Source organism: Gopherus evgoodei, chromosome 6, assembly GCF_007399415.2.
Source record: "Gopherus evgoodei ecotype Sinaloan lineage chromosome 6, rGopEvg1_v1.p, whole genome shotgun sequence".
Lineage (NCBI taxonomy): Eukaryota > Metazoa > Chordata > Testudines > Testudinidae > Gopherus > Gopherus evgoodei.
The window spans coordinates 85,581,840-85,599,317 of record NC_044327.1 but is presented as its reverse complement, the minus strand read 5'-3'; the positions used below and the strand labels follow the sequence as shown (position 1 = coordinate 85,599,317).

Here is a 17,478-nt window from a genome sequence, read left to right as displayed (position 1 = left end):
CCACACAGGGCCCCCGACCCCCTGGGAGCAGGACCTGGCACCCTATTCCCTAAGGGATAAAACATGCCCCAAAAATAAAATGAACAATTATATATAAAAAAAACTTCACAGGGCTCAATTCATAGTACCCCAAGAATGTTAAGTCCAGCTCATATGAACCTTCTGAAAAGTATTTTATAGATTTACTGGTTATTTGGATGGGCACACATTTTAAGACCAGCCGTTAAAACTAACAAGTGATTACCTACGATATACCTAGAAACATATACGTATGTTTTGTAAACTTAGGTTTACAGTTTAAATTCCCAGCTGTCAGAACCTGAGTTTAGATTCTTGAACTAACATTCATTTGGTTATATGGTATGTACATTTTTACTTCTGGTTATCTTTTGAAGTGTGTAGCACAATAAAGCTCTCAAAATATATGTGATAAGCAACGTGACCAAGTTAACAGCATTCTGGGAAGTCACCAATCCCAATTCCATATCTGGAGTACTGAAACCCATCACTGATATTAGTGACAATGTTTTTTCACTTTAAGTGTTGCCCTTTTCTTTTAAAAAAAGAGGGGGGAAAGCTGGAAGTGGCTTTGAATTACAGATCCTTGCAGTGCTGTAGAACAGCAGTGTAAGGTCAGATGGAAACACCACAGCCTTACACTAGGAAAGCTAGCATAGTAATAACGGATTATATCTTGGAGATATAATCCCTTCTAAACTGAGACCAAGCATAGAAAGTTCCAGTAAAAAAACCCTCTAATAAAAGCCATGATGTAATCCTAACAAAAGCAATTGCCTCCAAGCACTTATAGCAAGACAACAAGTATTATGTTTATGTATTGTTTTGGACATTTGAACAACATACTTCAGAACAAAACATCCAATGACACATTGGTTCCAAAAACTGTTCAGTGAAGAGGGTACTACCAACGAGAAAATGACTAACAATTTTAGTGTATTTAATTAGTAAAAAAGTTCATACAAAGATAAAACTCTCATATGACGACATTGTTTTCATAAGTTTTAAGTATTTACAACTGTGATACAAGATAGATTTACAAATTCAAACCACATTGTAAGGTTCAGTATAAAGGTATGCTAAATCTCTAGAGGCTTGTGTTTCATCAGTGAACTACATTTCACTTGGATTTTCATCACATGCTTATGGTTTATATACTGTAATTTTTTGGGAGGTTTTATACTGAGAATTAAGTTTAAAATCTGTGTACATTTGACTCCTAATATTTACAATTACCTGCATCAGCTACTCTCTCCAGTTTTCTCAAACAAGAGAGTCACATTCCTCTTGAATGTGAATAAGTTACCTCACCTCTGCAAGGCAGAGGTCAGAATTAAGCTATGCTGTGTTTGCTAATATAGGACCTATTCTGCAGTCCTTATTCAGGCAAAACTTCAACTGCTTTCTTTAAAACTTCTGCATGAGGAAAGACAAAGATATAAGAATTAAATAAATATTCAGGATCAAACAGTAAGAAGACTTGTACCACATTTCTCTCCTTCCTGTCTGGCAGACGCCACTCAGTAGTTTCTGAGAAATCTGTGGGTTCACCCCACAGAAAGCAACAATCCTCAGAATGGGGAAAAAAAGTGGGCAAAGACCAACAAGTGGCTCTGATTCCGTGGAGCATGTAAGGAGATGAATGAATAGTTTCATTTATTTGAACTGAAGTGCTTAAATACTCTGCTGAATTATGGCCATAAAAACAGCCCAGTTATTTTCAATACCATATGTAGAGCCCGGCACAAATTTGTATCTGCATCCAATCCACAAACATGGTCTGTGGATATGAAGTGGATATCTGCAGATCTGCAGCGCTCTAACTATACAGGAAATACATCAGGTCACTATCTGAGGTTGTTACAGCACTACTGCACAGATTCTTGACTAGATCTAGAAGAACCAGATCTGGTGGAAAGGGTGCACACATTTAAAGAGAGAGACAGAAGAAAGGGAGAACAGATGAGTAAAAATATCATACCTGTGATTACATAAAAAGGGACGGACTTGGGCATTTATCTAGTAATAAAGCATACAATTAATGTAGATGCCGTAAAACAGCTTGTTAACTTATGTTATATTGCATTTAAAATAGGATTGCATACAAAACCTGTCAGAAACGCACAAGATTTAAATATACCACATACAGGCATTGATTGAGGAAGCAATTGGTTTCACAATAGGAAGCTGATAAATTTTGAAGATAAATATTTAAAAATAATTTCTATTTCCAAATACTAAGTAGCTTCCACGTAAAGTTAAAGTGATACTATGTCTGTATGTTCCAATTCATAACTTTATCGTAGTCCTGAATTCTTTGTTTTATGTGAGAAAGTTTGTTCTTTAAGTATTCACAACGTTCCTTTTTCTCCAGAAATGTAGGATCCTGCAGGAAATATACAAGCAAATCAACAACTCATTAATACAATGTATCTTTCAGTTTCCTCCAAGAACAATCAATAATGCAGTTGGCTGAGGACAGCACATATGCATATGGGTTCATGCCCTCCAAACACATGCTGTTCTTCCTTGAACACAATTTCTTCTACCTGCCCTTTTCCTACTTCCTTGGTGGGTGGAAAAGGGACTGTGGTTTTGATGTATTTTAGCCATTTAGTGAAGTAATGCAGTTTTATTTATATTTTAAATAAGTATGTTGTGCTGCCCTGTTTCAGTTATATATTTGTGTTCTGATGGTTTGTATCTGGTGATCTTTAACAAAAAAAATTTACAAACCAAATGACAAAACAGTGAAAACAGACTCATATGAACCCTCAATTTGCACTGAGTAAAAAACCAAAAAGGTACAAATCAAGAGATTATATTGCCAAGATTTTACTGGAATGCAAGTAATTACACACACACACACACCCCTACATACCTTAATAGCAATAAAGTAAAACCACTTCTGGACTCTAGCAATAGTTATTCTGCAGCTAATATATATTTCACTCCCCCCCCACAATTGATTAAAAAGAAAATGAGAGACTTCCTTTCAAGATTAAGCATATGTACCACATTGTTTTATCACTGACAAGGAATGTTGGCTTTTTGTTGCATGTGTGGCTGGAAAATGGATTGTTTCCAAAAAATAACTGAACAATGTTAGCAAGCATTCTCAAGGCAAGCCATTAAATAGATGGGACCTACCGTCAAACACAAAAACACTTTAGCTTAAGAAAGTCAACTGTTTCTTTTTAAATCTAATTTATGTATTTAGTGCTATCACAAGATGCAACCAACATGAAATTGTAATGGATTGGGCAACAAACTTCACCTGCTTTCTCAAGTGTCCAGCATTTTATGTGACAGGTACACAGAACATTGTAACAGCTTCCCAACATGCAAAGGCTGGGCATACCCTTAACTAACAGATTGTGCCTGCTGTTAAAGCTGCTTTTGTCTACTTACATCAGTAGTGAGCAACCTGCGGCCTGTCAGCGTAATCCACTGATAGGCTGTGAGACAGTGTTTACATTGACTGTCCACGGGCACAGCCGTCCGCAGCTCCCAGTGACCATGAACTGGTAGCTGCAGGCAGCCATGCGTGGGTGGTCAATGTAAACACTGTCTCGTGGCCTGCCAGCAGATTTTCCTGATGGGCCACGTGCGGCCCGTGAACTGCAGGTTCCCCAGCACTGACTTACATCCTCTTAACCATCCATTGGATTATTACTGCAAACCAGTGGCGTAGCCTGGATGGAACACTTGGGTAGGCCCCAACTTCGGGTGGGCGGGCAATGACGGGGGGCGAGGGGACAGCAGGGTTCAGGGTTGGCATACCACCCCCCTCCAGCTAGGCCCCGAGCCCTAGGTGTGCACCCATCTCCAGGGGGAGACGCCATTCTCCAGTGGCAACAGCCCCCATCCACACCGACCCACACTGGGCCCGGCTCCCCCAGTGGCAGGCCTACCTTTTTGGAGGATTCCTCTGCTGCTGCTGGGCCACATGCTCACTCACCTGCCCTCCTCCCATTGGCAGATTAGCCACTGGGCCAAGGGGGCGTGCCCAAGACCCCCAGCCAACTGGGGGCCCCAGAAAAATGTGCACCCCCATAATCCCACCCATTCTGACCCCCCTGCCCAGTATTAGGATGTAAAGCTCAAAATACTCACATTCTTCTTCTTTTTGTATTCTTGCAGAACTTTTGAAATTCTGTCATGTTCCTATTAAAACAAAATGAAGCATTTTAAAAACCTTATGTTTGTTGTTAGTGTTCTCCCATAAGTTCTACCCAGACTTGTCAAAAGTGTGCACTGAGATACATCATAGGTTTTGTTTTCATGAAAACATTAGTTCGAATTTGTCAACACTAACAACTAAAATTAGTCAAAACTTTCAATTAAGATGGAAACTAATTGAAAACAACTAAAATAAAAACTGATGAAAATATGGGTATAAGCTAGTTATGATGAAGTGTTTCACTATTTCTGTAATATGAAGGTAACAGCTTTTCAGGATATCAAGTCCATCTTGTTTGTTCATCTTTAGTATTATAAGGTCTCTCTCTTCCCATAGGCAGTCTAGCTGTTTAAGATTGTGCTCAATTCTTGAAAACAAATTAGTTAGGTTTTGCAATTATTATTATTATTATTATTAATTTAAAAAAACCAAACACATGCATCTAGTTAGCTACTTACCAGTGTGTTTCCAGGGTGAAGAGACAGCTTGCTCATCAATGCATCCAAATCATCAAATTTTTTTAAGACCACCTGAATTTCAGCAGAAAGCTCTTTATATTCAGCATACTGATCGTTAAACACAGCTTTATAGCGATCTCGCTCATCGTCTGTCTGAATTGCTGGGTATTTCCTATAAGAAGAATGATTATTAGTGCTGGAGTTATGACTCTGAGATCTGTTGTTGGTGGCCCATACCCTGATTGGGGTGATGGGCATGAGTGAGTGAGTGAGTTATGACTTTCCAAAAAAAGCTGTAAATATGGCTTTTTGAGTACGTGCAAACTTCAGCAGGTTATACATAAGACTTTGAAATATGAGTTAAGTGTTATGCAAATTAATATTATTTGAAACATGTCCTTACGGAACTATCGAGTTCTATTAACTTGCAAAGACTATTATTTTTCATGAATTTTACTCATGTCTAAATTTCCTTTGCTAAGGTTTGATTCTGAGTTTGTCAGTCAGACTGTTTAGGAAGAATAAGTATTAGAGATTTTAGAAAAGTTCAAAGAAATGTCTGTACATTTACTCTTCTCAATTATTTTTGTATTACTGTATGTCCTTTCTTCATCCCCTTGGTAATTATTCTGTTAGATATTTTAATTTAAACTATTACAAAATTTTGATTTTTTTAAATTATGCACTTATATTAAATATTTACATGCTACATCCACAGGCCATCATTCTCTTATTTAAAATTAATGTATAAGAAATTGGAGACCAGTAGAGTACGAAGTATGAAAAAGTTGTTAGACACTAAAATAAGCCCATACAAAAAATACCACCTCTTTGATGAAACAATGGAAAGTTACAGAAACACTCACGCTAAGTAGTCTGGCATCACTATAGGCTTAGGAATGTGCCCTGATGGTATGTGGCTATTAAGTAGTTCAGGTTTCATTTCCACCGATTTAAATTGCTTGTAATTGACTTCTTCTCTTGGTCTGTCTTTACTTTCATACTAATTTTAAAAGTAAAAATGATAAATATAAAAAACACAAAATAATTGTTAGTGTGGAGTTAAAGTTACAGGTATTAAACAGTTTCCTGTGCCTTCCTGAATGCAACTGTAATATTAGAGAGAAAAAACAAAGCATGGAGTTAGAAAATTGGCAAGTGTAAAGTGGGTGAATATCTTTTATTGGACCAATCCACCTTACCTCTCTAATATACTGTGACCAACATGGCTACACCACCACTGCATAAAGAAACAAAGTGAGATTTCTCACACAACACAACCTTAAATCTGCCCCAGTAGTGATACCAGTTCCTTTATATATCATTCTTTTGGCAGCTTAGAAATATTAGTCTCGTGTGACTAGAATGAAGAACTGGAAAGTTTAAAGAAGTCCCCTAAGATATTACTAGACTAATTGTGATTGTGCAACAAGAAAACTAGTAAGAAAGGTAGCTCAGTGGGTCTAATTTAATCTGTCAATCAGCATCAATTTTTCCCATTCCCTGAGGGTCCTGCTGGAGTGTAGGAATAAGAATCCTGATTTGGTATTGTGGTGCCCACAGAGAACCTGGTAGTTTCTGTTAGGCAGGAGAACGGCACTGTGAAGTTTACATTTTTTGTGTGGGCAGAGTTAAGGCAATACTTACCACACAACCTCAAGTATTCTTGGGAGCATCAGTACCATTGGAACCCTGCACAAGAAGTGCTGTGGGCTCTGGTGTCTAAGGCAGAGCTTCTTTGGGCATGAGCATCTGCCTCAGTGCAAAAAGTGTTCTGACTGCACCAAGAGATCCTGCCCTTGCTGATGCACAGTTATAGGCATGTCTCAAAATTAATACTGTGGGCTCTGGGGCTTCCCCAGAGAGATCCAGGAGACCTTGAGTAGATCGCCGGTGTGCACAGGCAGAAATCGTGGAACAACAACATAGCTTGCCTCACAACCTAAGTCGTGCAGAACGCAATGCCATCCACAGCCTCAGAAACCACCCTGAGATTATCATCAAAGAGGCTGATAAAGGAGGTGCCGTTGTCATCATGAACAGGTCTGACTACCAAAAGGAGGCCGCCAGACAACTCTCCAATACCAAATTCTACAGGCCACTTCCCTCCGATCCCACTGAGGAATACACTAAGAAACTACAGCATCTACTCAGGACACTCCCTACACTAACACCAGAAGAAATCAGCATACCCCTAGAGCCCCGACCAGGGTTATTCTATCTACTACCCAAGATCAACAAACCCGGAAATCCTGGATGCCCCATCATCTCGGGCATTGGCACTCTCACTGAAGGACTGTCTGGATATATGGACTCTCTACTCAGACCCTATGCCACCAGCACTCCCAGCTATCTCCGTGACACCACTGATTTCCTGAGGAAACTACAATGCATTGGTGACCTCCCAGAAAACACCATCCTAGCCACCATGGATGTAGAGGCTCTCTACACAAACATCCCACACACAGATGGAATACAAGCTGTCAGGAACACTATCCCTGATGATGCCACAGCACAACTGGCTGCTGAGCTCTGTGCCTTTATACTCACACACAACTATTTCAAATTTGATGACAATATATATCTCCAGATCAGTGGCACTCCTATGGGCACCCGCATGGCCCCACAATATGCCAATATCTTTATGGCCGACCTGGAACAACGCTTCCTCAGCTCTCGTCCACTCACGCCCCTCCTCTACCTACGCTACATTGATGACATCTTCATCATCTGGACCCATGGGAAGGAGACTCTGGAAAAATTCCACCACGATTTCAACAGCTTCCACCCCACCGTCAACCTCAGCCTGGACCAATCTACACAGGAGATCCACTTTCTTGACACCACGGTGCAAATAAGTGATGGTCACATTAACACCACCCTATATCGAAAACCTACCGACCGCTATGCCTACCTTCATGCCTCCAGCTTCCATCCTGGACACATCACACGATCCATTGTCTACAGCCAAGCACTGAGGTACAACCGCATCTGCTCTAACCCCTCAGACAGAGACCAACACCTACAAAATCTCCACCAAGCATTCTCAAAACTACAATACCCGCACGAGGAAATAAGGAAACAGATCAACAGAGCCAGACGTGTACCCAGAAGCCTCCTACTGCAAGACAAACCCAAGAAAGAAACCAACAGGACTCCACTGGCCATCACATACAGCCCCCAGCTAAAACCCCTCCAACGCATCATCAAGGATCTACAACCCATCCTGGACAATGATCCCACACTTTCACAGGCCTTGGGTGGCAGGCCAGTCCTTGCCCACAGACAATCTGCCAACCTGAAACATATTCTCACCAGTAATTGCACACCGCACCATAATAACTCTAGCTCAGGAACCAATCCATGCAACAAACCTCGATGCCAACTCTGCCCACATATCTACACCAGCGACACCATCACAGGACCTAACCAGATCAGCCACACCATCACTGGTTCATTCACCTGCACATCCACCAATGTAATATACGCCATCATATGCCAGCAATGCCCCTCTGCTATGTACATTGGCCAAACTGGACAGTCTCTACAGAAAAGGATAAATGGACACAAATCAGACATTAGGAATGGCAATATACAAAAACCTGTAGGAGAGCACTTCAACCTCCCTGGCCACACTATAGCAGACCTTAAGGTGGCCATCCTGCAGCAAAAAAAATTCAGGACCAGACTTCAAAGAGAAACTGCTGAGCTTCAGTTCATCTGCAAATTTGACACCATCAGCTCAGGATTGAACAAAGACTGTGAATGGCTTGCCAACTACAGAACCAGTTTCTCCTCTCTTGGTTTTCACACCTCAACTGCTAGAACAGGGCCTCATCCTCCCTGATTGAACTGACCTCGTTATCTCTAGCTTGCTTGCTAGCATATATATACCTGCCCCTGGATATTTCCACTACATGCATCTGAGGAAGTGGGTGTTCGCTCACGAAAGCTCATGCTCCAAAACGTCTGTTAGTCTATAAGGTGCCACAGGATTCTTTGTTGCTTTTACAGATCCAGACTAACACGGCTCTTGATTAGATTACTGAGCACATACAGTTACCCAAAATCACTGGCTTCTCTGCTTTGGGTACACAAGAGGGGAAAATTCTGAAGTCTCAGTATGGCGGTATCTGAAGTATAAGGCTTCAATTCAGACATGCTAGAGAGTAGCAGAGTTTCTCTCATTGTCTCCTTATTCAACCATGTGCTCGGAGGCTCTGCCTCATCTGATGAGAGACAGTTCAATACCCTTGACTTTAATTTCCCAAGATTCCAACACCTGGCAAAGATTTGCTGATGCCTACACAAGGCGCTTTGTGGTAAAGCCACTCTGGTCTCATTAAACTGATTTAGTTTAAACTGGTAAACTAGGGGTTTAAGCAGTGAAGGCATTGAATCCCAGTGCACAGTAGTCTTGGTTAACTCAGGGCTCAGAGTAAAGGATTTACCCTTTAAAGTGCTCCAGGTTAGCCTTTTCTCTCTGGGGTGCCTCAGTAAGGGTTGGGAGGCACTTCCCACACTTCTTTGCTTGTCAGATGACATGTGCAATTATACCCTGCATATCATGGTTGATTCCAAAGCACAAAACAAACATGGTGATCAATCCTACAATGTGGCCAAGATGTAAAGACACTGAACTGTCTTTCTTCCTTACTGTCTCCATACTTGCCAAAAAAACCAAGGGGGAGGGCCATGTCCTGGCCTGTCAAGGGAAGCACCAGAACAGCAAGAGAAATGTGTGACAAGAAGTACTGAACCCAAGCATATTCAAAAAAGTAACAGACCAAGCACTGATACACCAAATGGTCTTTAGTCTGCTGAAAACAAGAAATTGACACACATACAAAAAGGTACCACGGGTGCACCAACACACTTAAGTCAAAGAATTAGAATTTAGAGCTCTGAACCAGATCCAGCTGAAAAACAAGGCTGAAACCAAGAAAGACCACTTGATGGGCATCACTAGGGTCTAGAGGAGAGCTAGAACAATGGAGCTGCTAGTTCCTGCAGGGAGTTCCTTGCCTTTCTTTACCATGGTAAAGAAGTTAACCAGAATATTCAGAAGGCAACACCGATACACTCCAAAGGAGGTATTACTTTAGTTCTACCTGATCACTACTTCCCTCAAGGACCAAAAAAGCTTGAGAAATAGTGGAGTTCCACCGGTCTTGTGTTAAGGAGCTAAGCCCTAATGCGAGAATCCGACACAGAGAATTAACCTATTCTGGCCAGTGCTTTGGAAAACTTTACCTCTTTCCATCCTATAATAATATCAGTTAGAAAATTAGGAGAGACAGACAGATAGGAGAGAATAAATTTGGTTCTTACCATCCTTTGTGGTAGAAAAGATTGTGTTTTCATCTAAAAAAAAAAAAGTTTATTGTTTAACAAAGGTTTGAAGCATGTATGTATTCTGCAAAAGCACAAACCTTTAATATCCTAAACCCCATAAAAGTAATACAACACAGGGTATTTGTGATCAATTAATGTTTAAATATGAGTAAATGTATTATTTTCAGGAAATCTATGTATGGCAGTATGGTGTCATTAGTTTTAAATAAATTTTTAAAGAGAGAAGCCCGTAATTCAAAAAATACTAACAATTTACATCAGTTAATTTGGAGTATCTTATAAGAAGATTCCAGGATTGTCACTCTGCAGCCCAGAATGTCCGCTGAGTCAGTGAGAAGTGATAGAAACAGTTGCAAGCATGGTTGACGGGTGTTTTTTTTGATGGTTTTTTTTTTTGGTGTTCATCACCAGGTTGAACCATCACTGGGATTCACAGTTTGTTACCATCCAGTTTAGTTCTGAGCCATTTTTGGTTTTTATTTAAAAACAAAAAAACACACAACTTTAAGAATTACACCCATGGGACAGCAAAGGCTTTGAGTTACTACTTTTAGATAAGATACTTCAATTTTCTCCCTACCATTTTACTCTTATATTTTGTCCAATATTAAACCATGAACTCTTTGGGGGTAGTGATCATTCTCTTTTAAAAATCTGTTTTGGGAAATAACTCAGCCATCAACAATTTTACATCATACTCAGCTCAGTCAAACTAACCACTATAAAAATAATCTATTTAGGAATATTTTAAAGTAAATAGAACAGAACAATGTTGGAGGATGGGTGGGAATAATTTGACCATTTTAATATAAATTTCAGTACAATTTTTTTCAGAGATTTTTATAATTAAAATTCATCATTTAACTAGAATATTGTGGGAATCATACAGATACTCATTTAATTTAAAATTAGGACAAGTCATGAGTGAAACTGTATTTGAAGAAGAAAGATATTAAGTTAGAATGTTACAAAGAAAAGATTAAAGTTTGAAATTAGAAAGTGGAGGAAATCCACTGTTCTTCCTCCCTAGTGAGAGAAGGAAAAATCAAAAACTGAATCCTATTTAGGTGTGGCTCAAGTATACCCTCTGAATTTTGTGGAATGTGATATTTTACTGTTTTTTATAAGTTTTAATAAAATGTTAGTTTCAATTTTATCATGTTTTGCACAACCCACTTAGAATGCATTCGTTGATAGGTAAAGCAAAAATGAAACAGATTTTCCGTTATCCACCAGATATGAGATTAAGCAATTAATAATAAAGGATGTTCCTAATATGTTCCACATGCAATTGCGAAATAGTTGAAACAGAGCACAAGTGATCTTGCAGTCTTACATACAGAGCAGGGTTGGCAACCTTTCAGAAGAGTCTTCATTTATTCACTCTAATTTAAGGTTTTGTGTGCCAGTAATACATTTTAATGTTTTTAGAAGGTCTCTTTCTATAAGCCTATAATATATAACTAAACTATTGTTGTATGTAAAGTAAATACATTTTTTTAAATGTTTAAAAAGCTTCATTTAAAATTAAATTAAAATGCAGAGCTCCCTGGACTGGTGGCCAGGACCTGGGCAGTGGGAGCGCCGCTGAAAATCAGCTTGCGTGCTGCCTTCGGCACACGTGCCATAGGTTGCCTACCCCGATTTAGTGCCTCTACAACATACAGCAAAATATTTGTCTGATAGTCATACTGCATAAATAATTTGTACTGAACTCTATCAAAGAGATAGAATGATGCCTTATAGCAGATTTGTATGCTACATAATGAAAATAAAATTTATTTCAGTGGATATTTTTCTCCTTTTAAGCCTTAAGCAACTCCACCTATGCTCAATATTGCTAAAATAACTAGAAACCAAGAATTCTCTCTCTTTTTTTTTTAAATACTAGAGCTACAAGGCATACAATGTGAATGGAAATACACTAACGAGAAAGGGCCTGCAGGAAGAGACCTGAAAACTTGATCTAGAATTTAAGGACTAATGCATTAAAGTTTTTTTTGTTTCATGCACAATATCCAGAATGTAGGAAACCAGTAAAAAGCAGCACTCAATTATCTAGCTTTCTTTTTCTATTTAAAAAACTGGCAAGCTTTCTTACTCTAAATATCAGAGAAATGTCTTTATATAAAAGTGACAAATAGGCTTGGTTTTGGCGTCTCACAGCCAAGAACACAGTGCTGAATTAGTAGTGTGAGCAAAGCTGAAAATGCATAGACAACTCAGTAGTGGTGGTCTGGTATTTTGCATACTCCGTTCACAAAATCAGTTTCTTATATCCTTAGATTTCAGAGTAGCAGCCGTGTTAGTCTGATGCATCCGATGAAGTGGGTTTTAGCCCAAGAAAGCTTATGCTCAAATAAATTTGTTAGTCTCTAATGTGCCACAAGTACTCCTGTTCTTTTTATTTATATCCTTAGAGTAGCTCTAACTTCTAAATTGAAAGTTGTCTCTCCAAAGGCTATTTGCTTTAAGGCCTCCTACTAAAGTGTTAAAATAAGTCAGTTTATACTATATTCTTCCCTATCTTTTGTTCAGAGGAGAGTATGTACTAAGAAGCAGTTGACCAGCTGATTTAGGGAAAGTATTTCGACATTTTCCATGTGACTGCATGATCCAAGGTCTGCTGAAATCAAAGGAAAGACTTAGTGCCTCTTTGTGACCACCCCGTATTCACACCCTACACATTATTGTAATAATTGTGCAAAATATGCCTTGTGGGTATCATTTAAAAATTTATAACACAATCATCAATATTATTATGTAAAGCATGTATGAAATGCATATTAAGAGTTATGAACAAGCTGAATTTATGCCACTAATGTGCTTACAAGACAAATCTAGTGCAGGGGTTCTCAAACTGGGGGTCCTGACCCTTAGAGGGGGTCGCAAAGTGGTTACATGTGGATTGCAATTGTCAGCGCCTTGGGCTGACAGCTCCCAGCCCCCATTATATTTATCTCCCCCTCCACCACTTTCAACATATAAGTGGGGATCACACTCAGAGGCTTGCTGTGTGAAAGGGAGAGGTCACCAGTACAAAAGTCTTGAAAACCACTGCTGTAGGGTAACTGGTTTCTCAAAGATAAAGGACAAGGTGACACCTCTAGCCAAGTGTCATTAAAGTTGATTGGCAAGGTGACACCTCTAGCCAAGTGTCATTAAAGTTGATTGGCAATCTGGCAAAGAACAGGGTCAGGCACAAAGTGACTTGCATTTTGGCAAACTACAGCAGGGAACTTCTTTCACTTCACATCTCCTTTCTCACAGCTGAAATGAACTTTATCTAGGGGTAAACCTCAGGAAAATGCATTTCAAAGGATTACTGAACTATAAAAGGGAGAGGCAAAAACACCCCACTCTCTCTCTCATCTAAGAGGACAAAGTAACCAGCCCTTTGAATTGGAGAGTGTGGTGAGGCGGAGATTGTGACCTAGAATTTGGTCATCCATGTTGCTGGAAACGTGGTAAAGATTTTACTTTGAACTAAGTCTAACTTAAGTTTTAGCTACTAGAAAGCATTTTATTTTTATTTCTCTTGTAACTATTTCTGACTTTATTACCTTATACTTTTAATACCTTATACTCACTCAAAATCTCTTTGTAGTAAAATAAACTTATTTTATTTTTAATCTAAACTAATCCAGTGCTGTGTTCACACTGAATGGTTTGGTAACTCCGGTTAAAGTAGCAAACTGTTGAATGTTGGCCCTTTACAGGGGCAATGGACCTTTAATATCTGAAAATTCGGGACTGGAAATGTATTGGGGTCACCTGCAAGTAATAACTAAGGCTGGTGGAAGCCAGAGTATGACTGGATGTTGCTGACAGGCTGCTGGGGTCTGAGCTGATGGACACTCAGGGTGTGACCTGCATGCTGTCTGGCTGTTTGTGAGTTGCTGTAGCTGGGAACTACAGCAGCAAAGCATTGTGAGGCACCCAAGATTACAGAGCAGGTAGTGCTTCATTTGCGCCAGGGCAGCTTGCTGCATCTCTAGGTTTGGCAGTTCACTGCTCTGGCACTTCTGGGCTTGCTGCATCGTTATGAAAGTTTAAAAAAAAATTTGCTTGGGCCCCAACACTTCTTTCATTACAAATTAAGTACTGAGGGCAGGCAGTAAGAACCTCTCAGTGGTCTGAAATGCACCTTGCAATGTGACACTTTCCTTTGGTGAGCTCAAAATATTACAAAAGTGGGTAAAATATTCCTACTGTATAGTTGGGAAAACTAGTACCAAGACAACTTGCCTAACACGACAGTTAGCCCAAGGCACAATGATAACTGGAACCCAAAGTCTACTACTTCATCCCACCTTGCAACATGCACTCTAAATGCACACAAGAAAATTGATGCAATCAGTTTGATGTGATAGTTTTTGACTTACCTCCTGTTCCATTAATTCTCTGTGCCTCCTTGCTCCTTCATGTCTCCACAGCTTTAGGCAAACTACTGTACTAATAAGATAGACAATCACCGTGACAAACAAAAAGATTATTGCTGCTGTCTGTCCCCCTTCTATGCGACAAAATGATGCATTCATTGGTGTTTGAAATAATTGGTAATAGCAGAGTCCACCTCGGTTAGCATCATTCACATAGACTATTGCAGCAGCCATATACAGAATGAATAATGCAACATTAATTCCAAATTCAGTTAAAGGCCACCAATTTGAGTCCAGAAGAATAGTTCGATAGTACATTGACATGCCAAGCACTAGAAGCGCTATAGTCACTACCCAAGCCAAGCCTGCTACTACAAGTATAAAAGGGGTTTTGGGGCCACTATAATAATAGCCTCCATATACACTGTTTGCTGTAAAACCATATGGCTGTGAGTATCCAAACATGTTGTACCATTCATTATCTTTGTGTATATAGGCTGTGACACAAGCAAAGACAGCTGCACCTAAAAGCAGCTCTACAACACACAGAATTCTGAGTAAACCTGCCCATGATTTCATGTAGGAGTATCTCAGATTATAAGCTTCCACCTTCTCACTGTAAGTTAGAGCCACTTGAGTATGTCGTTCTAGGGAGGCATAAGGATCTTGGGTAAGCATGGCTTCACCTTGTTTGCGTGAATTATAGCTTCCACCTGACCCTCCATATGGGTCTTTATAGGAACTAGCAGCTGACTTGTGATTTTGCTGTACTGGAGATGCTGGTGGAGAACATTCAACTCCACTCGAAGTGTATTTTATATCTGAAGGTGGCTTATCCAATTCTGGGTTCTTTCTTCTCCCTTTGAAGAAGTTCTTCCAGGAGTCTGGAATAAATCGTCTTACTGGTTTGAGATCAGAGGATTCTTCACTATTACTTGGGTAAAATTCAGGGCCGAGAGGTGGTTGCAGTGGGAGAGGCGGTGGTAGCAAGCGATCCGCACTCAGTAGCAGTTCAGCATTTTGTGAACTTTGAGGCGGACTTTCTGTATCTTCTAGAAAAGAGGAATCCACAAATACTTCATCGTATTGTGTAGATCTGCCATGCTGCCTCGATCTGTGCTGTGACAATGCACTTCTGGAAGATATTTGTGATTCCATCTTCTGTTCTAGAAACACCTAGATAATTGTATGAACATTTATAAGTTATCCCCTTCCCACTTTATTTGCATTTCCTACAAACGTCAAAGAAGAAATTGTTAAATACTCAACAACAGGCTCAGCATTGAACAAGCCAAAAATAAAAACTATTCCTGGACGAGCTTACAACCCCATTAAAACTGGTGCATTCTTCAAAGAAAAGCCCACACTTAAAAAAAAACAAAAACCCATTCCACCTGGAAACAATCATGCTTCATATTTTATCCTCTGGTGTTAGAGTGAAGGTAAGGCAGAGAAACTAACAATGACCGCAGCAGCCATTTCATGTTGACAATGCAAAGTCTAAGAGCAACATGTGGGGATTTTTTTTTAAATTACCTATAAACTAAACTCACGGGATTTTATACCGAGCCCGTCTCCATCAAGTGACGCGCAGAGGCGCACGGGGCACTTCTCTGGCCGCTGTTTCACCAAGTCCCAGAAAAAGGGAACAAGGGGCACCTGAGCCCCGATTCTGCAACAAGAGCTGTAGAGAGCGGCCCCCGCCGCCCCATGGATCCCCGCTCCGCGGCTCCCGATCCTGCACGGCCCTTGCCCTCCCCTCCTCTACCCCCGGCCAGACAAGGGCGGCCCCGCTCACCGCGAACCTCTGCGTCCCGCCAGCAACTTGTCAGCTCACCGCCTGGTACCAGCGCACAGCCGCGCGGGGCGGTGGGTGGGGGCGCGGGGCAGGGCGCCGCACTCCGCTTGGATCCGCGCTCGCCTCCACCCGAGCCGCTCCAGCCTCGTTCCCTCTGGCCCCGCCCCGGGAACTCACCTGCCAGCCCCGCCTCCAGCCCGGGCCTCGCGGGCACCTGCGCTCGGCTCGACCTGGCCTGTCCCTGCGCCATGTGCCCTCGGCGCGACACGCTAACTTACGCTGAACCGCAGCGAGAAACCTACGGACCCGTCCTCACGCCAGGCTAGGCCAACAAATCCCGACTGCTAAGGGGCGGGCGAGGCCAGGGAGCCTGCCTGAGTCCTGCCTTATCCCGGGCAGCCAACTAACTCTGGGCTTCTGTGCCTGGCGGGGCGGCGAGGTGAGAGATAAAGATGTTTGCGGCCTTTAAATGGGTGGGACGGGGCCTGCCTTGCGAGCGGGGCAGAGCTGAGACTGAAGATTGCATGGCCGATAACCGCTACTGCCTTGAGCTACAGCAGCACCAGCAGCCTCTCGCCCCCCTCGCCTTTAAGTTACCGCGGAACAAAACGTGAGCGCGAGCTGCTCCTGCCTCTGCCCTACTGGAGTAGTAATGATGTACTAGACAACTGCATTCATGGTCATTAGGATACTGGCACCGCGCTTACATTCGGAAGAGCTCCATCTTTCTATTTAAATGGAAAAGGAGAAATCGTCACCTTAAGGCATTCAGGCCTGTTTTCCTATTTTAAAGATAAAAATAGCCAGTGTTTTCCACCATTTGAAGCCAGCCATAACACAGAGGGGGAGTGGGGCTGATTTAAAACTTCCATTTTCTGGGATTTGGCAACGACAGCCCATGGTAAACCTTTGACCCCCATGAGTTAATACATGCTCTAGAAATATGCTCTGTGTTTATTGCTGTACCTGAAACTTAAGTGAGCCTGATCCTGTAGTCCTGACTCAGACACAACTTCTACCAAGTATGGACAGCAGGATTAGGCCGCTGTTAAGATTATAGAGATGGCCAGATGAAATTTCAATATAAGAACACATCAAAAATCTATTATTTACTGCAATACTAAGGATATACAAAGTTTTCATCTACATATGCCATTTTATGGTCTATTCATGGAAAATACTTACATTCCTATAATCCAGTGGTTCTTAAACTTTTGTACTGGTGACCCGTCTTCACAAAGAAAGAGGGGTCACACTCAGAGACTAATAAATTAAAAACACTTT

The 17,478-nt window shown here is 41.1% G+C and overlaps 1 protein-coding gene across 5 annotated transcripts; it reads right to left on the bottom strand.

The window, feature by feature from the left end:
* Positions 1–870: 870 nt before the first annotated feature.
* MARVELD2 (MARVEL domain containing 2) lies at positions 871–17,184 on the bottom strand. Of its 5 annotated transcripts, XM_030567565.1 has the most exons (8): positions 16,195–16,287; positions 15,083–15,572; positions 14,400–14,464; positions 9,991–10,023; positions 5,526–5,662; positions 4,660–4,831; positions 4,135–4,185; positions 871–2,404 (listed from the first exon to the last, which is right to left on the bottom strand). In XM_030567565.1, exons 2-8 carry the CDS (start codon positions 15,552–15,554, stop codon positions 2,288–2,290), a joined length of 1,047 nt encoding a protein of 348 aa, XP_030423425.1. In that variant the 5' UTR covers positions 15,555–15,572; positions 16,195–16,287; the 3' UTR covers positions 871–2,287. The 5 variants fall into 5 exon arrangements, with proteins under 5 accessions (XP_030423425.1, XP_030423423.1, XP_030423422.1 ...); XM_030567563.1 differs by lacking the exon at positions 16,195–16,287 and adding an exon at positions 17,161–17,184 and having other exon boundaries at positions 14,400–15,572; XM_030567562.1 differs by lacking the exon at positions 16,195–16,287 and adding an exon at positions 16,372–16,742 and having other exon boundaries at positions 14,400–15,572.
* Between the last annotated feature and the right edge of the window lie 294 nt (positions 17,185–17,478).

Coding starts and splice junctions, on each gene's coding strand:
- MARVELD2 (XM_030567563.1), bottom strand. CDS start 15,554: ATGGAATCACAAATATCTTCCAGAAGTGCATTGTCACAGCACAGATCG. Junction 10,024..14,399: donor GAGAATTAATGGAACAGGAG/GTAAGTCAAAAA, acceptor TTTTTTTTTTAG/ATGAAAACACAATCTTTTCT. Junction 4,186..4,659: donor TTCACCCTGGAAACACACTG/GTAAGTAGCTAA, acceptor TTGTTTTAATAG/GAACATGACAGAATTTCAAA.